The sequence below is a fragment of the Trichechus manatus genome, unplaced genomic scaffold (genome assembly GCF_000243295.1).
Source record: "Trichechus manatus latirostris isolate Lorelei unplaced genomic scaffold, TriManLat1.0 scaffold00317, whole genome shotgun sequence".
In the NCBI taxonomy this organism is placed as follows: domain Eukaryota; kingdom Metazoa; phylum Chordata; class Mammalia; order Sirenia; family Trichechidae; genus Trichechus; species Trichechus manatus.
In genome coordinates, this window is record NW_004444253.1 from 110800 (window position 1) to 138626 (window position 27827).

Sequence of the window (27827 nt, forward strand, 5' to 3'; positions counted from 1 at the left end):
GGGAAAAGACAGTCTCTTTAACAAATGGTGCTGGCATAACTGGATATCCACCTGCAAAAAACTGAAACAAGACCCATACCTCACACCATGCAGAAAAACTAACTCAAAATGGATCAAAAACCTGAATATAAAATCTAAAATGATGAAGATCATGGAAGAAAAAATAGGGACAACACTAAGAGCCTTAATCCATGGCATAAACAGAATACAAAACATAACTAAAATGCAAAAACACCAGAAGAGAAACTAGATAACTGCGAGCTCCTAAAAATCAAACACTTATGCCCATCAAAAGACTTCACCAAAAGAGTTAAAAGACAACCTACAGACTGGGAAAAAATTTTTGGCTACAACAAATCCGATCAGCATCTAATCTCTAAAATCTACAAGATACTACAAAACCTCAATAACAAAAAGACGAATAACCCAATTAAAAAATGGGCAAAGGATATGTACAGGCATTTCACCAAAGAAGACATTCAGGCGGCTAACAGACACTTGAAGAAATGCTCACGATCATTAGCCATTAGAGAAATGCAAATCAAAATTACAATGAGATACCATCTCACCCCAACAAGGCCAGCATTAATCCAAAAAACACAAAATAATAAATGTTGGAGAGGTTGTGGAGAGACTGGAACACTCATACACTGTTGGTGGGAATGTACAATGGTATAACCACTTTGGAAATGAAATTGTGCTTCCTTACAAAGCTAGAAATAGAAGTACCATATATCCAGCAATCCCACTCCTTGGAATATATCCTAGAGAGATAAGAGCCATCACACGAATTGATATATGCACACCCATGTTCATTGCAGCACTGTTCATGATAGCAAAAAGATGGAAACAACCTAGGTGCCCATCAACAGACAAATGGATAAACAAATCATGGTATATCCACACAATGGAATACGATGCAACGAGAAACGATGAAGCTGTGAAACATCTTATAACATGGAGGAATCTGGAAGGCATTATGCTTAGTGAATTCAGTCAGTCGCAAAAGGACAAATATTGCATAAGACCACTATTTTAAGAACTCAGTAAAAGGTTTCAACACAGAAGAAAACATTCTTTGGTGGTTATGAGGGTGGGGAGGGAGGGAGAGGGTTATTAACTAACTAGACAGTAGACAAGAATTATCTTAGGTGAAGGGAAGGACAGCACACACTACAGGGGAAGTCAGCACAACTGGACTAAACTAAAGCTAAGAAGCTTCCTGAATACAACCAAACACTTCAAGGGACAGAGTAGCAGGGGCAGGGGTCCAGGGACCATGCTTTCAGGGGACATCTAGGTCAATTGGCATAACAAAGTTTATTAAGAAAATGTTTTGCAACCCACTTTGGTGAGTGGCATCTGGGGTCTTAAAAGCTAGCAAGTGGCCATCTAAGATGCATCAATTGGTCCCAACCCACCTGGAGCAAAGGAGAATGAAGAATACCAAAGACACAAGGAAAGTATTAGCTCAAGAGACAGAAAGGGCCACATAAACCAGAGACTTTGTTAGTCTGAGACCAGAAGAACTAGATTGTGCCCAGCTACCACCAATGACCGCCCTGACAGGGAACATAACAGGGAGTCCCTGATGGAGCGGGAGAAAAGTAGGGTGCAAAACTCAAATTCTAGTGAAAAGACCAGACTTAATGGTTTCACTGAGACTGGAGGGACCCTGGAAGATATGGCCCCTGGACTCTCTGGTAGCCCAAAACTAAAACCAACTCTTCAGACAAAGATTAGACTGGACTATGGGACATAAAATGATACTTGTAAAGAGTGTGCTTCTTAGCTCAAGCAGATAAACATGAGACTAAACGGGTAGCTCCTGTCCAGAGGTGAGATGAGAAGGCAGAGAGGGTCAGGAGCTGGCTGAATGGACTTGGGAAATCAGGGGTGGAAAGGAGGAGTGTGCAACTAGGGTCACGTAACAATGTATGTATACATTTTTGTATGAGAGACTAACTTGAATTGTAAACTTTCATTTAAAGCACAACAGTAAAAAAAAAAAAAAAAAAAGTTAGCAAATAGAATTCAGCAAGATATACAAATAATTATACACCATGATCAAGTGGGGTTCATTACAGGGATACAAGACTTTTCACCATTCGAAAGCCAATCAATGTAAACTACCATATTAACAAAGCAAAAAAATCACACGATCAAATCCACTGATGCAGAAAAAGCATAAAATATAGCTAGTGCAGTAAGGCACAACTACTCTACGAAAAAGACCAGACCTAGATGATTTCACACGGACTTCTGCTAAATCTTCAAAGACAATTCCAATGCGCCTTGCACTATCCCAGGGCGTAGAAAAAGAACACTCCTAATTCATTCTATGAACAATAACAGGTCTAACCCATAGAACTTTCCCTAAAGTAAATTCCTCAGTAGAGCTCCTCTTTGTTTTATAATACCCACACTTAAAGACCACCACGTGTCTGTCAGTTTGTCATACTGTGGTGGCGTGTGTTGCTCTGATACTGGAAGCTTTGCCACCAGTTTTCAGATACCAGCAGGATCACTGTTGGTGGACAGGTTTCAGCAGAGCTTCCAGACTAAGAAAGACTAGGAAGAACCTGTCAATCTACTTCTGAAAAAACTGGCCAGTGAAAACCTTATAAATAGCAGTGGAACATTGTCTGATACAGTGCCGAATGTTGAGCCTTTCAGGTTGGAAGGCACTCAAAATACGACTAGGGAAGAGCTACCTGCTCAAAGTAGAGTCGATCTTAAAAATGTGGATGGAGTCAAGCTTTCAGGACCTTCATTTGCTGATGTGGCACAACTCAAAATGGGAAGAAACAACTGCAAAAATCCACTAATAATCAGAATGTGGAATGTACGAAGTATGAATCTAGGAAGGACCTGAAGTTAAGACTTTTGCTATGATACGATGGGAAGAATATGTTTTGCATGTTGCAAGGATGTGATTTTTGGCGGGCCAAAGGGTATGATGTCATGGATTGAATTATGTCCCCCAAAAAATGTGCGTATCAATTTGTCTGGGCCATGATTCCCAGTTTTGTGTGGTTGTCCTCCATTTTGTGATTGTAATTTTATGTTAAAGAGAATTAGTGTAGGATTGTAATACCCTTACTAAGGTCATATCCCTGATCCAATGTAAAAGGAATTTCCCCAGGGTGTGGCCTGCACCGCCTTCTATCTTACAAGAGATAAAAGGTGAGGGAAGCAAGCAGAGAATTGGGGACCTCATCCCACCAAGAAAGCAGCACCAGGAGCAGAATGTGTCCTTTGGACCCAAGGTCCCTGAGCCTGAGAAGCTCCTCAACCAGGGGAAGATCGATGAGAAGGACCTTCCTCCAGAGTCAACAGAGAGAGAAAGCCTTCCCTGGAGCTGATGCCCTGAATTTGGACTTTTAGCCTACTTTACTGTGAAGAAATACATTTATTTACTGTGAGGAAATAAATTCATGTTTGTTAAAGCCATCCACTTGTGGTATTTCTGTTACAGCAGCACTAGATAACTAAGATTCCCCTGGATCACAGAAGAAATCAAAAGGGAACACAGAGAATATTTTGAACACAACATATCAGATGTGTAGGATGCCACTAAAACAGGAGTCAGAGGGAAATTTATAGCACTAAATGCCTATGTTAGAACAGAAGGAAGAGCTCAGATTCCACCTTAAACTATAAAAAAGAGCAAATAAAACTCGAAGTAAGCAGAAGAAAAGAAATAATAAAGATCCCAATGGAAATCAATGGAATAGAAGACAGAAAAACATTGAGCAAATCAATAAAAACAAAAGCTGGTTATATCAGAAGATCAATAGAACTGATATACTTTTAGCCACATTAATCAAGAGAAAAACTTTTGAAACAAGACACAAATCACTAATATCAGAATTAAGAGGGGTGATATCACTACAGATCCTACAGCTATTAAAAAGATAATAAGGTGATATTATGAACAACTTTATGCCAATGAATCCAATAATTTAGATACAATGAGAAATTCCTGAAAGACACAAATTATCAAAGCTCATTCAAGAAAAAAGAGTACTAGATCTACAAAATGAAATTGAAATTATACTTGAATACTATAGTTAAAACTTTGCCACAAGAAATCCTACCTTATGGAATTGCTCACTTCTTTGTGTAAGATAGGCCTCTGAGTGTCTTGCAAATGTCCCTGGGAGGTTGGCTTAAGCTAACTTATCAGCATGAGGAGAGACCGTGGGAAGCCTAGGAGGTGCACAGGGGAGGACCAGAAAGCCAGAGGAGGATGCTGTGCAAGCTGCCAGCTTAAAAGTGCTAAGACCAAAGGAACCAAAAGATGCACAAAATGTATCACCAGCATAAAGGAAATGACTATGCAAGACTCTGTGTACGTGTGTGCATCTGTGCATGTGTGTGAGCATGAGCGTGCATCTGTGTGTGAGTTTTGTGGGTGTGCATGGGTCTCTATGAGTCGGAATCAACTCAACGGCAATGGGTTTGGTTTTGATTTTTTTATGGGTGCGCATGTGCACATGTGTGCATGCGTATGTGTGAATATGTGCACATGTGCACATGTATGTCAGACTGAAGGGTGCTCAGAAAGCAAGTTTCTCTGAAGGCCAAGGCCAATGTGGGGACTTAGGACTCAGCAAGTAAATCCAGAGACATGTGACCACCCAGGGAGAACATCCCTTTGAGCATATTCACTAGCAGCCTGAGGGCCACATCTAGACTGCTGTAGACAAAATCCAAGTAGGGTCTCTGGGGTCACCAGCCCTTGGCTCATCTTCAAGCTAATCCAGAAAAAACCAGACCAGGCAGCTGAGGTTCCCAATGCACAGCACAGTCAGGAAGGATGGACTCACTGGGGCCAATGGGAGATGAAGCCAGAGAGTGAACAGGGCAAAGAGGAGAGAAAAGAGTGGCTGAGCCTCCAGGGCCGCCTTCCATTGTCACAGCTGGACTGTGCCCCAAGCCCACAGGTAAGAGCATCTAGGTTCACGAGAAGGGGCGCACGCATGTGTCTGTATGAGGGCACATCTTCAAACATGCTCACATGTGTCTATGTGTGGACACATCTACAAACATGCACACGTGGGTCTGTGTGTGGACACATCTGCAAATACATGGACACACATGTGTCTGTGTGGACATGTCTGCAAACACATGCACACACATGTCTGTGTGTGGACACATCTGCAAACACATGCACACATGTGTCTGTGTGTGGATATGTCTCGAACACATGTGTCTATGTGTGGACACATCTGCAAACACATGCATGTGTGTCTGAGACATAAATGCTTCACTCGGCTGACCTCACCAGTCCTGTGTCTATGGTCTCTCCTTGATGCTCACACACCTCTCCGTATCTGCACCTCCCACACAGTAGGGGGAGCCTACCTTTGCCCCCTTTGGGCCCCTCACCTCCCAGACTGGATGAACTGCAGACAGGAACCTGTCTCATTCAGTCCTGTGTCCTCAGAGCCTACACGTGGTCAGGTTCTTATGAAAATGTGAGTGAGGGAGATAGACGAAGGAAGCTTTCAGGCCCAGGAAACACATCCACAAGGCCTGGGGGGCCTGAGTGCAGAAGCCACAGGGCACGTATGTAGGTGGGAAGACAGTCACTCTAAGAACACTCTCCTGCTCGCCCACCCATTCTTGGCCCAGCCAAGTCTGTGGCTGCAGACCTTGGCAGATTTTATGACTGCAACTATGAAGACTAGACTAGAAGTGTCACGAGGGCAAACCCTTTGCCCTCCTCCCACCACCGTGTGCCCTGTACTCTGATGCAAGCTTACATTTAGCTGATAGCACGCAGATATTTGCAGAAGGGAGGAGAGAATAGAGCTTAAACTTCAGTTACCTCTGGTGCCCCTGAAAGCAAAGGGGTACCAAGGGACAGACATTGACAGCACAGGACTTCCCATCAGAGTGGGAGGGACCCACACAGGCACACTGGGCCTCTGCACAAGGTGGCATGCCCGCTGGTGCAGGGAGACACTCACTGGGCACGATGGTGGTCTCCTCCGGGGTGCCCATCAATGTCACTGGGATGAGCATGGCAGTGCTTGTCTCCGGGGGCTGACAGTCCATCCGCGTGACGTTCCGCTGGTTGTCTGCATCCTCTGGTTGTTCCACCACCTTCTGGAGACAGGTGCTGGGCAGCGTGTGCATAGGACCCACTCCCAGCAGCCCACTGGCCTCCACATCACAGCGCAGCTCCCTGCAGCCAAAATGCACATGCAGAGTCAACACAGCCCCAGACTCCTATTCAGTTTGCAAAGCTTCACCCTTTAACCCCTATGTAAACCAAGTAAATCCCTGCAAGTTTCTGTAATTTTGGATCTGGAAGGCAGGGACAGGACTGACTCTCACCTGACTGTCCCTGAAACAATGCCAGGCAAGGCTGACAGCATGGTATGTGTGGAACAGAACAATTTGCAGGAAGAAATGGCCTGGAGCAGGACATTTCCTAAGCCACCCCACCAGGGCCCGCCAGGCTGGAGAGGCCAGCACAGAGCTGTGCACATGTGATGGCACAGCTGGGCGTCTTATGCCTGCCCCCCAGCCACGTGTGCTGGGTAGTATGTGGAAACAGAGGGATCCAATTACCCAAGGCTCTCACCTAGAGGCCAGGGAGTGGGCAAGGCACCCTGGGTCCTCTTGGTCACGATGGCCTCATAGCCTGGCCCTCAGCGTCTGGGTCTCCTGCTTCTCACTCCTCCACAGTGCTGCCATTTCCCTTCCCCTGGCCCTCTCACTCTCCACTCTCCCAACTTTCCCAAGTCAGCATGTCCCCAATCCATCCCACAATTCCCCCCAAGCCTCTCTCCCCTGGGTCCCTTCAAACGCTGGTGGCCACACCCTGCCAACGCAGTCCTCAGACCCTCACTCGTCAGCCCTGCATGGCAGGGCCGCCACTCATGCCACAGACAGGGCACTGGTGCCCACGCCCCCAGCGCCCTCCCACCTCATCACTCACTTGGGCTGGTGGTTCCTGAGCTCCTTGTCCCTGTCCTTGTCCAGGTTCTCACCCTCCTTCTCTGCAGCCTCCTTCTCCAGAGAGTCGTGCTTGGACAGCACCTTGTGCCGGGCCCTATGCCGCCGAGCTGGTTCCTCCATGCTCTCAGCCTCCCTGGGGGCAGCCCGGGGGCCTCCACGGTGCCGCGCCCGCCGCTCACCCTTGGCTCCGGTGCCCTCCCGGGTCTGGTCCGGAGCATGTCGGTGGGCGTGGTGACGCCGGGGCTCCTTCTCAGTTGCCTCCTCCGGGGAGCCTCGCCGATGATGGCGCCGGCCGCCACCCTCGGGCCCTGGGCCTCGGGGCCGCTCGCTCCGGCTGTCCCTGGGGCCCGTGGGCTCCTTGCTGCGGCTGCGGTGTGGCCGGGGTCGCTCCTCCCGGCCCCCTGGCTCCCCGTTCTCAGCCTTGGGGGCCTCAGGTCTGTCCTGCTCAGCACCTGCCCCAGTGGGGGCTGGGGTCTTGTCCTTGTCTCGGTGGCGGTGGTGCCGTCGGGGCAGATCAGGGCCCTCGGCAGCCAGGCCTGATGGCAGGCGGGCAGGCTCAGCGGGCTCAGGGCCCTCCCGTGGGCCCTCACGGCCAGGCTCCACCACCAGGGGCCGGTCCAGGTGGGTCTTCATGTCAGGTCGCAGGTGGCGCGTCGTGGCAAATCGCAGTCGCTCCTCGGGGTCCATCTCACTGTACAGGGCCTCACAGCTGGCCCGCAGGTTCTGCAGCCGCAGCTGGCTGGCCCGCTGCTCCCACACTGACCGGGCCTTGGCTGAGTTCTGCTGCCTCCTGTGGGGAGAGGCGGACGTGAGCACCCGCCCCTGCCTGCCCGCTCCCCCACCTGTCTGCCTCACAAAAGGACAGCCACAGATGGACACACAGCAATGGAGGGATGGCAGAGTGGGTGCCAGGGAGGACAGGGAGCCCTCAAAACTTCTCCTCAGGATGCAGAGGGTCAGGAGAGGCTCAGCAGAGGTGAGAGAGCTGTGAGTGAGGGGTCAGAAAGGGGTGGGTCCCGGTGTGGAGAGGACAGTAGCCGGGATGAGTCAGCTGGTCTTCTCAGGGCAAAGAAGGGCTACGGCAGCTCCTGATGTGGGTCCACCCAAACTTTTGTCCCCACAGGAGCCCAGAGATCAGGGCTGGGGTCACCAAGCTTCCAGCTCCTGGCTGCAGCACCGGGTGTGGCCCCCTCAGCACACGGCACGGGGAACCCTGTGCCCTCTGCTCATTGCTATCTCCCAGGTAGGCGCCTGGCCCATCGCCCATCTTGCCCACGCCGAACTCTTGTCAAGGCCAGACTCGCCCCTCAGCCTCACGAGACCCTGCGCCTCGCATGGCAGCAGTGTCTGTAGGTCACTCACACGGCAGACGTGCTCAGCCATGGGCCTCAGCCCTCACAACTTCAGGAACCTCACAGATTCGCCAGTTTCTCAGGCCCCCCGGATGGTGATGGGGCCAGAAGCAGACACGTGGGAGGAAGGGAGGCGCTTCTGCAGAGGACTCGAGGCCCAGGGCCACCCAAGTGCCCGAGGGAGGCCAGTCCCCACTGGCCTGCACAGACAGAGACGCCAGGGTGGCAAGGGCTGAGCCCTGCAGTTGATGGACCCCAAACCGCCCTACTGGGAGACATCCACTCCAGAAGGGGACAGCTACTCTGGGTTGCACCCTGCCAGTCATCAGTGAGCAGAGAAGTGTGTAGGCCCCTTACTGGGGAGCCCAGTCAGGCGAGTGGGCCACGCGCAGGCAGCAACTGCTGCCCTTGACATCCCCCACCTCCTTGGACACTCAAGGCTGTGCTGCTCCCGCTCAGAGGCCCCATGTCCCCATGTCCCCATCTCCTCCTCCACACCCCATTGCAGGGCACACTGCAACTGGCCCCCTGCCTTGCTGGGACCACACAGGGTTTGACTCTGAGCCATGCATTGATGTCAGTGGGGAAGGGGACATCCCCAGGCATAGGAGCCCCGAGGATCGGCAGTGGCCATAGACTCGTGTCTCGAGCACCCAAAAGCCAGCAGTGGCCCTGCACGGTGGAGAGTGCAGGCGGCTGAGGCTGGGGTCTGTGTGTGTGGCTGGGTGGGCGCACACGCACAGTGCTGCCCCCCATCCCAGGGCGGCTTGCCCTCTTCCAGGGATAGTACAACACGAGAGCCCAGCCAAGAGAGCCTCAGTTCTCCCCAGGGAGCAAGGAAAAGACATGACATTGAGCAGTCTGGGCAAGGGAAACTGGCCCCTCCTTGTGCCTGTCTCCCCGTCCCCCTGTCCCCGTCAGGTCCACACACACCTTCTCCCTGTGTTCCCGTTCCCATGTCCCTGTCCCTGCATCCCCATCTCCTCCCCATCAGGTCTGTCCATACACCATCCCTGCATCCCCCTCTCCTCCCCGTCAGGGTCTGTCCACACCCCATCCCCACGCCCCTGTCTCTTCCCCATTGTGTCCATCCACACCCCGTACCCACATCCCTGTCTCCTCCCTATTGGGTCCATCTACACCCCGTCCCCATGTCCTCATCTCTTCTCCGTCAGGGTCCATCCACACTCCATCCCTGGGTCCCCATCACCGTGTCCCAGTCCCCGCATCTTTGCCTCCTCCTGGTTAGGGACCCTCCACATCCCCATCCCCACATCCCTGTGGTCATCTGCACACTCAGCCTTGGGCTGCCTCTGTCCTCGCTCTGTCTGACACAGAGGCCCAGGTTTTGGCTTGTGCAGCCACACTCGTCTCTCACACTCTCTTCCTGGCCTCCAAGCTGGCCAGCAGCACGAGTGCATGTGGGTGAGGCAGGAGCCACTCTGACTCCAGCGGTGGCTGTCTTGTCTCTAACCAAATTCCTGACACAAAGGCTTGCTTCTCAGGCCCCAGGGCATCAGCCCCACCTGAAGGGCAGCTCTGCAATAGGGGAGGACTCAGAGAGGCCTTGAGGGCCTAGGGGCAACCCTGTCCTGGTTCTGGGCTCAGACGGCTGGTCACTGTAACGGCTGAGGCCACAAAGTAGCACCTGGTATATCACCGCCGACACTCACCTCCACCTCGTTCCACCGTGTGAGTCGATCTGTCAGCCTCTTGGGTACAGAAAACTCTGCTGGCTGCCACAAAGCTCAAGGCTCAGGGTACAGGAGCCCCCGCCACCTCTCACCTGGAGCCGGGAGGGACCTTGGTCCAGGGGTTTGGCTGCACCCAACCTCGAGGCCCCCTGCAGGACCTGGCTTACCCTGGCTTGCACAGCTCTGCCTTGGGCTTCAGCCAGTCTAAAGCCAGCCTAGCACCCAGACAGCAGATCCACCTGAGCTAGAGCTAGGGTGCCCTGGGGATGGCAGGTGTGGCCCTCCAAGTTAGGAGGCGGGCAGGGAGGACCCCACAGTGCCCCCAGGAGCCGCTAGCCATTGCTCTCTGCCACTACTGGCTCATTGAGGCCATGTTGTGCAAGCAGGCGTCCAATAATGCTTGGACCCGGGGAGACAGCACTGCCAGAGCAGGCAGCTCAGGAGAAACGGACACACTCAAGACCCAGAGCAAGGGCACACGGACAGACAGCAGACACTCAGACAGAAACCAAGGGTCTGGCTCAGAGTGGCCTGAGGCCAGGCCAGGCGCTAGGACGGTGGCCTGCTCTCCCGCCCGGCCACAAGGAGGCCTCCCAGGAGCTGCCCATGAAGCGATGACTTGGGGGCAAGCAGAGTTAGGAGTGGAGGGCGTTGGTGTGGAGTTATTATGAAGCCATGGGTGGAATAGTGTAACAGAGCGACTCACGGTGAGTTTACGCTGGAGACAGATGAGCTGCGAGATACAGTACCTCGAGTTTGCTTTACAAAACTGCACATGCAAGAAACAAAACAAAACAAAAGTGAGAAACCAGAGAGAGCGCTGAGGGACACGAGAGGGCCGGCGTGGGCACAGCGGCATCCGTGTGCGTCCCGTTGGGCAGTACGCCAGCTGTGTCCTCTAGGCAAGAGACGTCGAGAGGAAAAGGCAACCGCTTTTCTTCCCGCCTACACAGAATGGGAGACTGAGGTGAGCACAAGCAGATCCTGCAAGTGGCCAGAAAATGAGCGATTCCCTCAGAGGCCGTCTTCCTCCACACATGCCCGCATCTCCTGCAGTTCCAAACACAGGGACACGTGTGCGCCCACGTGCTGGTGTGTGCATGCATGTGCACTCACAGAGCTCTGGGCTTGCCCTCTGCTGGGCTGGGACCGCTGACCCTGTGGCACCACGGTGACCACTCTCCTGGCCTTCGTAGAGATACGGAAGGGGCTAGTGCGGGAGCTATGGTATCCTTACCTGTGGCTCTCCCCTACCCTGCTGCCTGACCCTGGGCTCCTTACAGAGCACCAGACCCTTTGTCCCAACCAACACGACTCACCAGGAGGGCAGACAGACAGATGCTAGGGCCAGAGTAGCCACTGCTGGCCCTGGGGGGGGGGTCTCTGCACGACGCAGGCCAACAGGCTGCAGCATGAAGAGGGACAGTGCCCCATCCCACATGCCTGGGACACAGGGCTCACCCCACACCTTCACCTGTGGGGCTGGTTCCCGTGGTGTCTCCGGTCAAATAGGACTGACCGCCACATCAGGCTGTGGAGGAAGGCTCAAAGCTGCATCCCAGGCAGGGCTGGGGAGACCTCCAGCCAGCCTAAACAGAGAGCAGAACAGGAGCCCCCGAGGGCCGATGCCAAGATGCACACAGGCTGCCCCAAGCTGGCTGCCCTGTCCCATGTGTGAGATGGAAACGGGGATGAGCCAGCACCCTACCTGGAGCCCACTGAGGGGGGCACCTAGAGGCCCCTGGGTGACCCCATTCCCAAGAGCGAAGAAGGACCTTTTCCTGTGTCAGAACCAGTGTGGTGGTGAGGCCAGCAGTGGACGTTGAGGATACCTGTGCCCAGGGGGTGCCCATTTACAGACAGGCCATTGCAGCAGCAGATCAGGAGAGCCCAGCCCTCTCGAGGCCAAGAGGACAGGTGGGAAGGTGGACTCGCCAGGCCCCTGCTCCCGCGAGGCAGACGATCCGAGCAAGGACAAGGAGCAGGGGGAGGAACGGCTCAGGCTCCCTTCCAGCGAGACGGCTGCACCTGGCTCCTCACCCTCCTCTCAGGAGTCTCTGGCTGATGGAAGAGGCCTCCCTGCACGCACCCTAAAAATTGGGCAGCTCCGGCCTCCAAGAACATCAGAGAAGGCCAATGCCAAAAAAACCCACAGCCCGTGTGAGCCGGGAGCTGGAGAGATCAAACATCACCTGCTGCCCTTCAATAGCAGATCGCACCCAGCCCAAGAGCTCTCATGACAGTGGCCTGAAGGTACATCCACCAGTCGGCAGCAACCCAGGAACAGGTAGCCAAGTTAAACCAACTAAATCACTAACCAAGAATTAACTGAATTGTCCAGACAACTAACCAACTAAACAATAAGCCACGAACATGCCAGCAGCTGGCCGAGCGAAGGCCGTGGAGTCCACGGCTCTCCCCAGTCCCTCCCAGACTCACCGGCCACAGGCCCTCCGCTAGCTTCCTCTCCCCAGACGCCAGCACTTCCTGCCTGGCTTAGAGACAGGGCCGCAGCCCTCTGCAAACACCTTCCTAGGAAACAGGCCTCTCCCAACAACCATCAGGCAGCAAGAGGGTTGCTACACACACACACACACACACACACTTACACATGCACACACTCGCACACACACATTCACACCTGTGCACACCTATTCACACACTCACACGCATACACATGCACTTTCACCCACGCATATGCTCACACACACATACACACTTAAACTCGCACACACTGACAGTCAGACACTGACACAGCCTCACATTCACACTCACACTCACAGTCCCACACATGCACACACTCTCAGACTCATACATTCACATATTCATACACACACATGCACACACCCTTACACATATTCATACACACTGACACACCAATGTACTCATATACACACACGTGCACACTCACAGGCTCACACACACTCTCTCCCCCAACATGTGCAGTAGGCACACACAAACCACAGGCGCCAAGCAATGTACCATGTCAGCAGTGCACACACAAGCACATGTGCTCCTGTCACAAACGTCACCCACAGACAAGCTGATGGTTGTTCCTGGCACCATGGCCACTGTGCTCACGGAAAAGGAGGGGCCTGCTGCAGAGCTGGGGGCACCGACCAGCACAGCAATGGGTGGCACGTGGGGCAGTAGATGTGGAGCCCACAGTGCCCAGTGAACCTTGAAGATAGAGCCCGCTGCTCTGGGGCTGGACTCAGCCTGGCCCAGAGTGCAGACTCCAATGGGGCGGGGTGTCCATGTTCTCCCATGGCCCACCCTGAAGCCAGGCCTTGGGTCAGAATTTCCTGTCTCCTCCATATCTCCCATTCCCCAGAAGACCCTCCCCCATCCCACTGTGGCCCTTAGCCCTGGGCAGGGAGTCCCACATGGAAGCCCCAGCCCCACCCTAGTCTCTTCCCATCACAGAGCATCCCCTTGGCCATCCTTCTTCAGCCTGTCCCAATACCAAACTCTGGCAAGACATTTTTAAAGCTGCTTAAGGCTCTTGGGCTACTAAGGCACCACCTATAGTTCCTCAGCCCAAAAGATACTCTGGAAGAGCCTTGTGTAACACAGTCCGTGACTGTCTTAGCCTGCTACTCATCCCAAACCAATGTCAGGGTAAGGTGGCGGCCCGGGCTCACATGAGAGGAAAGCCCAGTCCTGCTGGGCCCTTCAGGCACCTGTCCAGGAAACTGAATGCCCATGACAAGCCCAATGCCCAACCCAATGTGAGCCTTGGCTTTGCGCCCCTGCCCCAGCGAAGGCTGCCCTGGTGGGCCCTTTGTGCAAAGGCTGCTGTGGGCAACGAGAGCTGGGATTCATTCACAGCTGCTGGGGAAGGGCTCCAGCCAAGGGGCCCTCTGAAGAAGCCTCCAGAAGAAGGGCCCTGGGGAGGCCCAGCCCCAGCCCCACTACATGCTCCCAAGAGCCTTACGCTGCAATGGAGATGTTTGCGGCAGACATGGGGCTGACTTCAGCCACTTCTTTGGCCTTTTGCAGAGCAAGTTTCTGATTGGCTGCTTCTTCCATCTCCTCTTCATCCTGTTGGAGGACAGAAACCTCCAGTTACCCCTCAGAGTCTGACGTCTGCCCCAACAGCTTCACCTCTTCTCCTGGGCCTCTGTTCTTATAGCCTTCCATACCAGTGAGGTGGCTCCTGGGGTCACATAGGCTGCCCACAGCCATCCACAAACAGCTCCCAGAGGCCCAGCCCCAGTGAGGCTCTCTGCAGCCTTGTGGCCTCCCTGCCTTCACTGGTGCTCTGGGTGAAGCCCCAAGGCTCCTTCCTTAGCGCTATCTCCTCACCAGGCGCATCTACCAGGTCCCAGCTCGTGCTCAGAAGCCCATGACCACAGACCTGTGCCTCTGCCCGACCTCCTTTCCCGGCTCCAGTCCAAGGTACCCAACTGCTTGACTGTCCCACAGTGCCTCAGACTCACCAGTCAAACCCCAAACTCATTGCTCCTTTCCTCCCACCTGTTCCCTAAGAGCACGTGTGGATGCCTCCATCTACTAGGCAGCTTCAGCAAAGGGAGCAGAAGCAAAGGGAAGGCACCCTGAGGAGACCACCAGGTGCAGGCTGGCCACAGGCACTCGTGTGGGCCATGCCTCTACTGCGAGTGCTGCTCCCCAGCAATGCTCTGCTGGATTACACCACACCTGCACCCACACTTTGTTTCTAGTTGCTGCAGAGTGTCTGAATTGCCTTCCTAGGGATGGCTGAGTCCATCTCAGCCCCAGAACAAGGAAGAGCTGAGAGCCTTGGACAGTGCTGGTGGGTGGACATGCATGGGTAGGGACGCACACACGTGCAGACACCTGCACAGCTATGTGCAGGGCAAAAGCCCACAGAGGTTGCACATGAATGTGCACACAGACGTGCCCAGGTGCACAGCACACACGTGGGATATTTGGGACATGGGCAGCAACTTCCTTCAAGGGCCTGAGAGGGGCTAACCTGGGCAAGTGCGAAACCAGGCTCAGAGCTACCCTCTGAGCTGGGAAGAGAACAGCCCAGAGCCAACTGAGTCACTAGCTCTCAGATAAAACCCGAGAGCAGCCCAGCTGCACCGTGATTAGGGCCACGAGAGTGAAGGTGACGAGGTGACAGCAGCTGTGTCCTCTGGAGGGAAATCACAGAGCAGATTGTATAACCACAGCCCCACCACATCCCGGCTTGGGGATGAGAGACTAGTGGTGGCAGCCCGCTGGGTAGTGTTGGGCAAAGACTCTCCTGCTGAGCCTCTGGCAGAGGCACAGAGAGGTGGAGACAGAGCAGCCAGGCTGCTCCTGAGGCTCTACGGGGCCACATCGGGACAGCACAGTCCATGGACTGCTGGAGCCCAGCTGCCCACACTGGGACGATCTACAGGTGTCCCCTCCCACCCAAGGACTTGCACAGCTCCTCCCCACCCAGGACGGCCCACGGATGTCCCCTCCTGCCCAAGATGGCCCATGGGTGTCCCTTCCCCATCTGACGACTCACACAGGTATCCCCTCTCGGCCTGGGACACCCACAGGTGTCCCCTCCACTCCAGGATTCACAGGGGTGTCCCTTCCCTGCCATTTAGGGGATTTACAGCTGTAAGTTTCCTAGAGCCTACATGTCCATTCCTCTCATTTTTGTGTGGGACACTCCCCCTCCTCACACTCACACCAACCAGTGCCTCTCATGGCTGCCCACTCCTGAGGCCAGACAGCCCCTGCTCTCACTTCTCCAGCTGCGTCTCTTGCCAGCCCCTGTGGCTCCCCACACTCCATCCTGCCTATTCAGGCCACTCTTCCCAGATAGTGACTTTTTGGCACAGAGTCTCTCTGAGCTTCCTAGGATACATGCCCCACACACAAGTGGCATCCTAACTTCCTCCTGTCCAGGACCTTAAGAAAACGCCCTGGACAGTGGTCACATGAGACCTTCACCCAGGGCCTGGCTCTTCTCATGGTCCTGCAGCTTCACCCCATCAAGTGAATTTGCCTCCACCCCCAACACCTGAACTCAGGTGGCTTCCATATGGTGTGGACCTGACCCCATCCCCCCCCCACACCCAGGGGCTGCAGGTGACTTCCCTACCTACATACCTTGGTCAGCTCCTGAGCATTGGCGAGGTTGTCCACCGCGATAGCCAGGAAGACGTTGAGCAGGGTGTCTAGTTGGCTCCAGCTAAGGAAGGGAACCTCTGCCAGTGGCGTAGCTAGGATATTGCCTTGGTCCTTGGCATATGGCACCACTGAGCAGTTTCTGTTAACCTGGTATGGCCCATTGTCCTCCCTTAAGCACAGTAATGTGTTAATTAAAAGATTAATGAGCTTGACTTGTATTTTTGAGCTGATATTATGGTAAAGTTATCTAAAAGAGGGGTGTCAGATGTTTTGACAGGGGTGCAATTTCAGTGTTTGTCATAAGTACCATTTTCTGAAGATACATTACTGGCTGTACCAGGTTAATAGAAACTATTCAGTAGCACCACACACCCAGGGTTGGCACAACACCTGCCATACCTGCCATAACCTAGTTATGCTTCTGCTCAGGTGGATGCACTCCCACAGAGCCAAATCACTGCTTTCTCTGTGAAAAATGGGGCCTCCATTGCCCAATCCCCACTAAGCCAGAGGTCTCCAGGCTGCAGAAAATTCCACTGCCTCAAAAAGCTTGCTTGGCATGCCCCATAGCTTTATGTTAGAATCCTGGTTCCTTTGTTTGGCATGCCCCATAGCTTTGCATTAGAATGATGATTCCTTTGTTCGGCACACCCCATAGCTTTACATTAGAATTCTGGTTCCCCTCTCCTTAACTGCTGCCCCAACACTAGAGGAAATTGGTGGAAGCAGTTTAGGTGCTGTCGTAGATTGAACTGTGTCCCCCAAAAAATATCTGCCAACTTAACTAAGTCATGATTCCCAGTATTATATGACTGTCTACCATTTTATCATCTGATGTGATTTCCCTATGCATTGTAAATGCTATCATTGTGATGTAATAAGATGGATTAGCGGCAGTTATATCAATGAAGTCTACAAGATTAGACAGTGTCTTAAGCCAATCTCTTTTGAGATATAAAAGAGAGAAGCGAGCAGAGAGACATGGGGACCTCATACCACCAAGAAAGCAACGCGCGTCCTTTGGACCTGAGATTCCTGCACTAAGATGCTCCCAGACCGAGGGACAACTGATGACAAGGACCTTTCTCCAGAGCGAATAAAACAGAAAGCCTTCCCTTGGAGCTGACGCCCTGAATTTGGACTTGGAGCCTACTGGACTGTGAGAGAATAAATTTCTCTTTGTTAAAGCCATCCACTTCTGATATTTCTGTTAGAGCAGCACTAGGTGACTAAGACAGGTGCCATGTGAACATTCAGGATAACCTTTTAGCTCATTAAATACCTCAGGCACCGTAACCTCCCCACCTCTGGGTGGCGTTTAACCGCCATTTTCTGAACATGCGGTGCATGAAGTTATATGTAAACCCCATTGTGCTTGCATAGTATGATTAAGAATGTTGCTGATGTAACTTGTATGAACTTCCTACCTGTAAACCCCGTAAAGGTAACCTTTCCCCTCACCCTCACTGAGCAGCCTTGGCGGCAGCAGCCCTGATCATCTCCTTTCCTTGCACAACAAAATAAATTTGCCTTTCTACTCTCCCACCTCAGTCTCTCATTTATTGGCTGAAACGAGTCACAGCGAGCAGAACCTGGGGTTTCCACCCAGCAACATTTCTGGCAAGCCAGCCAGGAGTCATCTGCTCGGTTCCAAAGGCGGATCAGACAACAGACCAGCTCCGATGTCTGGCGCCACCAGGAGATTTCTCCTGGAGACCATGGAGCAGCCCTGGAAGCTAATCCACCTCAGACCCAATGGTGACTCTGTGGAAGACACGAAACGTGCCTGGATTCTTTGGTAAGTACCTATCTAAGGCCTTAGAAGAGTCTCAAGAAGTGGGAGGAATTGACCATTGAGAGAATTAAAAGCTCTGGTATCTGGGGTTATTTGGTAAATAACAGGGTAATTCCTAGGTAAGGCCTTAGAAGAGTCCCATGAAGTGGGAGGAATTGATTGTCGAGGGCATAAAAGTTTCTAGGTATCTGTTATTAGGTTGGTGCACCAAATTAGGTTGTGTGAGTGTGTAAGGTGTACGTGTGCGTCCAGAGAATGGGGAACATTCAAGGGATCCCTAATTGCAGCCCCTTAGGATGCATCCTTATGAATAGGAAATATTTTGGGCCAAGCCCCATGAAAAAGAAGAAAATGATTTTCCTTTGCAACGCTGCCTGACCACAGTATAAATTAGCAGATGGTGAGGAAAGGCCAGCAAATGGGTCCCTAAATTATAATACTATCCTCCAACTTGATCTTTTCTGTACTCACAAGAGTAAATGGGATGAAAAGTATTATGTGGAAGCCTTTATGACTCTGTGTCAGGACAAGGGATTGCAGAAGAAATGTAAAATTCTAGTCCAGAAAGGCGCCAGAGAATCACAACCAGTCTTCCCTCTGACCCAGAGGAAGAATCCTTGTTGCCCTTGCCTGCCGATATTGCTGCCCCCTTATGCTTCCGTTCCAGGAGAAGTGGCTGCACCGGCAATGATTCCCACCGCTAAACCCTCTAAGTCTCTATATCCACCTCTCCAAAGTCCTTCCAACCTGGCATTGGGCTCACCACCCCATATGCAGAGTGGAACGGTCTCTGGGCACCCCATTTTGGTGACTAGGGAAAATGAAAGTAACACGAGGACAACTGATTTTTGGGAGAGCCATAGCACAGCTGAGCCAAGGGGCATGCACCCCCCTCCAACAAGTCCTGGCAGGAGATGCCAGTGTGGTCTGGGTCCACCAACCTTTCTCAACAAGTGATCTTTAAAACTGGAAAAACCATTGGCCCAGGTATGAGGAAGACCCAAAGAGAATGGGGACCCTGGCTGGGATCAGAATACTGCCAAGGGATGGACCCACCTTGCTTGTCATAGGGAGTCCCTTTTAGAAAGATTGAAGAAAAGGGTGTCTAAACAAAAAAACCTTGGCAAAATACATAGGATCAAACAAGAACCAACTGAAGATCCCTCTAAGTTTCTGGAAAGAATTTATGATGCTTTTAGACAGTTTGCAGACAAGGATCCTGAGAGTTCCGAAAGTGCTCTCATAGTGAATATGATTTTTACTGGGCAGAGTGCTCCAGATATATGGAGAAAAATCCAAAAACTTTAGGAAGGTGTGGAGTTGGGGATCTCACGGCTTGCTGAGCTTGCCTACCAGGTACATTCCAACTGGGACCAGGACCAGGAAAGGAGAAAAATCACCAGTCAGAAGACACAGGCCACATTCCTGGCTGCCACTGTTCAGGAAAATGACCTGTATCCTGGTGGCCCAAGAAGAGGAGAGTCCCTGTGGAAAGAAGGAGGTGAGAGGTTTCGACCCTTGTTAAACTGAGACTAGTGCACCTGGTGCAAAGAGAGAGGGCATTGGAAGAGAGAGTGCCCTAAATACCTACCCAGAGGTAAGAAAGAGCCTGGGGGCTGCCCAGTGCCCCCATGATGCCAATGGGGGAAGATTCAGATTGAGGAGGACCAGAGGTGAGTCCCCCACCTGAACCTCTGGTTATAATGAAGGTAGGGGAGGACCTGTACAGTTTCTAGTGGATACTGGAGCAACCACTCTGTCCTGACCCAGAAAATAAAAGACAGCTCTGACGAAACAAACTGTATCGGTTGTGAGAGTCTTGGGTAAGAAGAACCTCCCCCTCCTCCATCCTCCACACAGGGGAATTCATCAACACATTCTTTTATCTACATGCCTGACTGTCCTGTTCCCCTGTTGTTAAGAGACTTGTTGTGCAAACTGCAAGCACAAATTTCTTTTGATAAAGGGACCATGCAGATGCAGGTACCACCAGAGAATGGATGACAACTGCAGATGACCCTTACCACCGAGTCACTCACTAGTTATAGCACAGAAGGACACTACCAGGATTTGGTATGCCCAGACATTGAGGAAGCAGTGGTCCCATAGGTATGGGCCAACAAGGTGCCAGGATGCACCAGAAACATTCCCCCAATGGCAGTCGAGCTCCTACCTGGCATAGTCCCCCCCCACCCACCCAACTTAAGCAATACCCCATCCAGGTAGAGGCCTAACAGGCAGTGGGAAAAAAATCATCAGCAGATACCTGAAACATGGACTGCTCAGACCGTGCCCATCACAGTTCAACACCCCCATCCTGCCGGTGAAGAAGAAAAATGGAAAATACCAGTTCACTTACTATCTGTGAGCTGTCAACCAGGTAACAGCCGCGGTCCACCCGGTAGTTCCCTACCCGTATACCCTGCTGTCAGCCTTGTTGCCCACCTTTTCCAGGTTCACTGTGCTAGACCTGAAGGATGCCTTCTTCTGCATCCGAGTGGAGGAGAAAAGTCAAGAAATCTTTGCCTTCAAGTGGGACGACCCAACAGGAGGACAGAAACAGCAGCTGTACTGGAAAGTCCTCCCACAGGGCTTTAAAAACAATCCTACTCCTTTTGGATCAGCTTTGGCCCAAGAACTGAGACAACTCACCCTGACCAATGGTGTCCTCCTCCAATACGTGGGCAACCTACTGATCGCCAGCAGCAGTGAGTACAAGTCAGTCCAGAACACCATAGAAGTTTTGAACTTCCTGGGAAACACAGGGCATCACGTCCAGAAGAAAAAGCTCAGGTCAACAAAAGGAGGTGATTTATCTGGGTTTGAAAATCAGACAGGGAGAGCAAGAACTCTTTCCCGCCCAAAAAGATGCTATCTGTAGATTGGCGGCCCCTACCAACTGGAGACAGCTCTGAGGTTTTTATGGAATGGCTGTTTTTTGCCGCATCTCAATCCCAAATTTTGGACTTATTGCCAAGCCTTAGAGGGAAAAGACACAGACACCTTAGAATGGACTGGGATACAGCAACAGGCTTTTGATTCCATTAAAACAAAGTTGATAGACACCCCGGCCTTATGACTCCCTGATATGAACAAACCTTTTGACCTGTTTGCACATGAGTCTGCAGGAGTGGCGGCCGAGGTACTTACCCAGACTCTTTGGACTTGGAAGTGGCTAGTGGCGTGCTTCTCAGAGCAGTTAGATCCGGTCACCAGAGGCCAGCGTGCCTTCAGGCAGTAGCGGCAGCAGTATTAATCATCAAGGAAGGTGAAAAACTCACCCTTGGCCAACCTCTCTGGGTGACCATGCCCCACTTGGTTCTGACCATCTTAGAGAAGAGAGGGTCACACTGGATCTTCCTGGGGCCAATGGCCCAGTACCAAGCAGTACTGTTAGATGACCCAGCCATCACCCTATGAGAAACTGCCAGTTTAAACCCAGCCACCCTACTGCCCACCTTGCCAAAGCAAGAAGAGGAACATGATTACCTAAAGACTATTGACCTGTTGTATGCCAGTCAGCTTGAACTCGCTGACCAGCCACTCCAAAACCAAGACCTTAAACTGCTCACTGATGGAAGCAGTTACATGGAACAAGGAGAAAGAAAAGCTGGATATGTGGTGGTCACTTTGGAGGAGGTTCTAGAGGTTAATGTGCTTCCCCCAGGTACCTCTGCCCAGAAGACCGAGCTCATTGCCATGCTGCAGGTGCTTAGAATCACCAAAGGTAAGCAAGCAACTGTTTATACTGATTCCAAGTACATATTTGGGGTATTGCATGCACACAGGGCAATCTGTAAGGAAAGAGGGCTCCTAAGAGTAGGAGGTAAGGACATTAAATATTCTCAAGAGATCTTACAACTTTTACAAGCTGTTCTCCTACCACCCAGATAGCAGTAATAGACTGCAGAGGGCATTAGAAAGGGGACACCACAGTGGCCAAGGGTAATTACAAAGCAGATGAAGCAGCAAAGAAAGCTGCAATCCCACAGAAACCTACCGCAGTAGCCCTGCTAATTTCCCATTTGGAGTTACTGCCACCTGACCTCTACCCGGAAACCCTGGTGGTGTAAGTGGTTAAGAGATACAGCTGCTAACCAAAAGGTAGGCAGTTTGAATCCACCAGGCGCTCCTTGGAAACCCTATGGGGGCAGTTCTACTCTGCCCTATAGGGTTGCTATGAGTTGGAATCAACTTGATGGCAGCGGGTTTGGTTTGGTTCTTTTTGGACCTCCACTCGGACTATTCCCAACAAGATAAAGACATTGCCAAGACCTGGGGGGCCACTCTAATCAAGGATGGACAGCTGTACATCCCCCATGGAAAGATTCTCATTCCATCAAAACTCATGCACCCTATGCTACAGAGAGTCCACCAATCCACCCATTATGGACATGATGGACTATATGATTAGGTTAAGAGATATTTAATTGGACCAAAGGTCAATGCCACTAATTCAGCAGTGGTAAAGAGCTGCCCACCTGTGCAAAAAATAGTTCTGAACAGCTGAAGCGCTCCCAGGGGTCCAGCAAACTGGGGCAATGCCTGGAGATGACTGGCAGGTAGATTTCACCGAGATACTTCGAGATCCTGGGAATTACAAATATCTGCTAGTCTTTATCAACACCTTCACTAACTGGGTTGAAGCTTTTCCTTGCATGACTGAAAAGGCCACCAAGGTTGTGAAGCACCTCTTGAATGAAATCATCCACTATTCAGGCTTCCTGTCTCCATTGGCAGCGTCAATGGGCCCCATTTTGTGGTCTTGGTGGTGCAACTGGTGGCAACTGCCCCAGACATTAATTAGAACTGACACACAGTCTAGAGACCCCAGTCTAGCGGTAAAGTAAAGCAGGCTAACCAGACTCTGAAGAGACACCTAGCAAAGCTGTGCCAAGAGACCAAATTGGTATGGACAGAGGCACTGCCCATAGAGGCAAACTAAAACTTAGTCCATTTGAGCTATTATACAGGCACCCTTTATTAGAGAACCCCAATACAACCAATGTAGCTTGTCTTAATAATGACCAACCTCCCTCCCTCCACAAGACTGGAGATGTTCAAGTTACTAAATACTTGCAGTCTCTTTGGGCAGCTCTGTCTTCTCTCCACAGATACGCTCACCTGAGGAGCCAGTCTGAGCCAGAGGTACCCTTCCATCCATTCCAGCCTGGTGATTGGGTCCTTCTCAAGGTGTGGAAAGCAGAAGTGGACCGGCCCCTTTGAAGTCTTCTTGGCTACCCCGACAACTCTCAAACTCAAGAGACTCGAAGCTTAGATCTACCACATTTTAATAAAGAAAACGACCCCACCAGACGCCAAGGGACAAATTCTTCAGAACTGTGAGAATTGGACTTGTGAGCCAGTCGAGGACCTTAAGTACTTGCTTTCCTGACATTCTCCTGCATGGTGAGATCCCCCAAAGACTCTTAATAATGCTAATAACCTTGGTGTTAGTATTCTGTCTCCTACAGCTGTATACTCTACTTGAGCAGGTTAGATTGCTGTAGACCTTTCAGTGAGCAGAATCAACCATGAATAGGGTGATATAGTTATTCCTAGGAGTCGCCCTATGTGTAAATGCTGGATGGGATTTCAATGTTCTTAATAGGTTGCACCAGGCAGTTGTAAACCATACTGCATGTGCTAACACTTGCTGGATTTGTTCACACTCTCTTTTGCATGTAGGGCCAGCATTACCCACAATCCCTGTGCCTCTCCATCCAACTTACTGGCTAAAAGAAGAGGGGGTGCAATTAATAAATAAAAACAAAACCCTAGGCAGAGTCCAATACACCATTGTGAGGTCTGACTATCCAGCAGCTTGGTGCATACAGTGGCATCCTACCCATAATGCCTCAACAGTAGGACAGTGGCCACAATGCAATCCTACCTGGGTCTATGCTAACCAAATATAGACTAAGTTCAATACCAACATCTCTTTTAAATGGGACAGCACAGTTATGTCAAAAAAACTAGGGTACCATGTAGCTGATCAAAGTATTATAATTCAGTCTTCCAATTTCCCCCTACAACCTACTCAAATAGACACCAACGACTTTATTTGTTGTGTGGGCATTCAGCCTATAAGACATGGCCAGCTGATCATACTGGCATATATACACTGGGCTGGATATGGGCAGGAAGCATACATTTACTACCCCTAGAACAGGTTCTGTATTCTACCAGAAGCATCTATAGGTTTAAAATAGAAACTACAGATAATACCAAGAGTGCCTGGGAAAAGGCACAGAGAGTGCTACTCTCAGTGCTTGGGACTGGGAAAAATTATGATGACATTGATACCCTCTACCAGTTCATTAAGAATGTATCTCTGGACTGTAACACTTATACACTGTTGGTGGGAATGTAAAATGGTACAACCACTTTGGAAATCTATTTGGCGCTTCCTTAAAAAGCTAGAATAGAAGTACCATACGATCCAGCAATCCCTCTCCTTCGAATATATCCTAGAGAAATAAGAGTCGTCACACGAATAGATATATGCCCACCCATGTTCTTTGCAGCACCGTTCACAAGAGCAAAAAGATGGAAACAACCTAGGTGCCCACCAATGGATGAATGGATAAACAAATTATGGTATATTCACATGATGGAATACTATGCAATGATAAAGAACAACGATTAATCCGTGAAACATAACATGGAGGAATCTGGAGAGCATTATGCTGAGTGAACTTAGTCAGTCACAGAAGGACAAATATTGTATAAGACCACTATTATAAGAACCCAAGAAAAGGTTTAAACACAGAAGAAAACATTTTTTGATGGTTATGAGGGTGGGGAGGGAGGGAGAGGGGTATTCACTAACTAGATAGTAGACAAGAATTATCTTAGGTAAAGGGAAGGACAGCACACACTACAGGGGAAGTCGGCACAACTGGACTAAACTAAAGCTAAGAAATTTCCTGAATACAACCAAATACTTCCAGGGACAGAATAGCAGGGGCAGGGGTCCGGGGACCATGCTTTCAGGGGACATCTAGGTCAATTGGCATAACAAAGTTTATTAAGAAAATGTTCTGCATCCCACTTTGGTGAGTGGCATCTGGGGTCTTAAAAGCTAGCAGGCAGCCATCTAAGATGCAACAATTGGTCCCAACCCACCTGGAGTAAAGGAGAATGAAGAATACCAAAGACACAAGGGAGGTATTAGCCCAAGAGACAGAAAGGGCCACATAAGCCAGAGACAGCATCATCCTGAGACCAGAAGAACTAGATGGTGCCCGGCTACCATAAATGACCTCCCTGATAGGGAACACAACAAAGAGTCCCTGACGGAGCAGGAGAAAAGTGGGGTGCAGAATTCAAATTCTAATAAAAAGACCAGACTTAATGGTCTGACTGAGACTGGAGGGACCCTGGAAGATATGTCCCCCAGACTCTCTAGTAGCCCAAAACTAAAACCATTCCCAAGGCCAACTCTTCAGACAAAGATTAGACTTGACTAGGGGACGTAAAATGATACTCATGAAGAGTGCACTTCTTAGCTCAAGTAGATACATGAGACTAAATGGGCAGCTTCTGTCCGGAGGTGAGATGAAAAGTCAGAGAGGGTCAGGAGCTGGTTGAATGGAAACAGGATATCAGGGGTGGAAAGGTGGAGTGTGCTGTCACAGTATAGGGAGAGCAATTAGGGTCACATAACAGTGTATGTATAAATTTTTGTATGAGAGACTAACTTGAATTGTAAACTTTCACTTAAAGTACAGTAATTAAAAAAAATGTATCTCTGTCACTTGAGACAGTAGCCAATACCACCAAAAGCTTGACCCAGACTTTGCAGAAACCATGGTTCTACAAAACCGGTTTGCCTTAGATCTAATGTTAGCTTCTTATGGAGGAGTTTGTATATATATCAATGTTAGCTGCTGTTCTTTTGTCAGTGCATCTAGACAGATTGAAGACCACAATGAAAAGCTGAGTTCAGCAGTCAGACAACTACAACAAGATCGTGCGACTGCCGAACAATTAGTGATGCCTTCAGGTCCTGATTTTAGCTGGCTGACATCATGGTTCCCCAATCTAGGGTGTTCAAATCACTGGTTGCTTTTGTAATGACCATAGGTATATGCTCCTGCTGTTGCATACAATGCAACCCCACATGCACGTCCTGGTTAAAAAGGCCAACTGTTCAAGCCTACGCCCCATATCTGCTCCCTCCCCGAGAACAGGCCAAACAATTCCAAGCCGGACTATGGTTCAGAATGGACACTGGTCCTGAATGACCAATGTCCAAAAAAGAAAAGGAGCGAATAAGACAGAGGTCCTCAGGCTGTGGAAAATTCCACTGCCTCAAACAGCTTGCTTGGCATGTCCCATAGCTTTACATTAGAATCCTGTTTGCTTTGCTTGGCATGCCCTGTAACTTTACATTAGAATCTAGTTCTCCTCTCCTTAACTGCTGCCCCAAAACCAGAGGAAATTGGCAGAAACCAGTTTAGGAGCCACGTTGACATTCAGGATAACCTTTAGCTCATCCAGTACCACATACATCATAACCTCCTCACCTCTGGGTGGAGTTTAACTGCCATTTTCCAAACATGCAATGCATGAAGTTCTATGTAAACCGCATTGCACCTGCATAGCACGATTAAGAATGTTGCTGATGTAATTTGTATGAACTTCCTACTTGTAAACCCCTTAAAAGTAACCTTTCCCCTCACCCTCCCTGAGCAGTCTTGGTGGCAGCAGCCTTGACCATCTCCTTTCCTTGCACAGCAAAATAAAGGTGCATTTCTATTCTCCCACCTCAGTCTCTCATTTATTGGCTGAGACAGGTCATGCCAAGCAGAAGATAGGAATTCCACCAGCAACACCACGAGCCTGCAGCCTCCAACCTGGACATCCCCCAGTGCTCTGCCCGCTTCCAGACCTCTGGTCACCCATCTTCCCAGTCCCTCCTTCAATCTGCCTCACACTGCCCACCCTCACCCAGTGCTCACAGAAGCCCTTCCAGGCAAGGGCAGGCTATGCACAGCACTCTGCCATGGCTTCTCCAGCAGCACTCGTGTTGCCTCTCTCCATTCTAGTCACTGTGGGAAGCTCCCCACAGCCCTTACTTCATCGGCTCCAGGTAGGACAACATCACCTCCTGGTCCTGTGGGCAGAAGCACCCCAGGGCTGAGGCTGTGGACACCAGTGGTAGTGGAGTTTTCTCCCTTCCTTCTCTAGGGTGAAGTCTTGGCACCCTCTCCCCGAGGGGCTCTCTTTCTGGGGTGAGCACAAGAGGCAGGTTCTCACAATGTGTGAATCATGGAAGCTGCTCACCACTACTGAGAGCCTGCCATGGGTGAGTGCCAGCCCCATTGGCCCCTCCCAGGAGCCCTGTGAGGAACCCAGGCTCAGGAAGGGTCCCAAGTCAGGGGTGCCCTGTGTGCTGTCTCCTCTCTGTCTGCCTCCTGAGCCTCATCAGTCCTCTCTGCTGTGACCTGTGCCCTTCCTGCCAGACCACACTCTCCCTACCACCACCAACAGTGCCTATGCCTGTGCCAGTGCCCTCACTCTGTGGGCATTCCTGAGACCCTGGCCCAGACCCCTCACTGCTGTGGGGGCCATCCCCTGCACTGCAGGATGTTGAGCAATATCCCTGGCCTCCATCCACAAGATGCCAGTAGCACCCCCACCCCAGGTCATAACAACCAAAGGTATCTCCACACATTGCCATGTGTTCCCTGGCTGTGTTCCATAGGATTAGAGACCATTACCATGGCCCCAGAGACTTGGCCTTTGCTAGCTGAGGCAGCTCTCTAGCTCTGGGCCAGAACAAAACCCGAGCGTGTTCTGTGTGATGCCAACAGTGATGACCTGATCTTGCTCCGTCTCTGGCTGGCTCCTGGGTGAGCTCCCACCCAAGGACTCATAGGCAAGTCTGCTCAGGCCCAGCAC

General features: G+C 51.1%; 1 protein-coding gene across 1 annotated transcript in view; it reads right to left on the reverse strand.

The window, feature by feature from the left end:
- CACNA1B (calcium voltage-gated channel subunit alpha1 B) overlaps positions 1-27827 on the reverse strand; it is a 276187-nt gene that overhangs the window by 106361 nt on the left and 141999 nt on the right. The window contains exons 17-20 of the mRNA XM_004390689.1: positions 16103-16170; positions 13959-14065; positions 6956-7765; positions 5979-6196 (exon numbers count right to left, since the gene is read on the reverse strand). Of these exons, the coding sequence (XP_004390746.1) occupies positions 5979-6196; positions 6956-7765; positions 13959-14065; positions 16103-16170 (1203 nt within the window). The remainder of the gene's footprint in view (positions 1-5978; positions 6197-6955; positions 7766-13958; positions 14066-16102; positions 16171-27827) is intronic.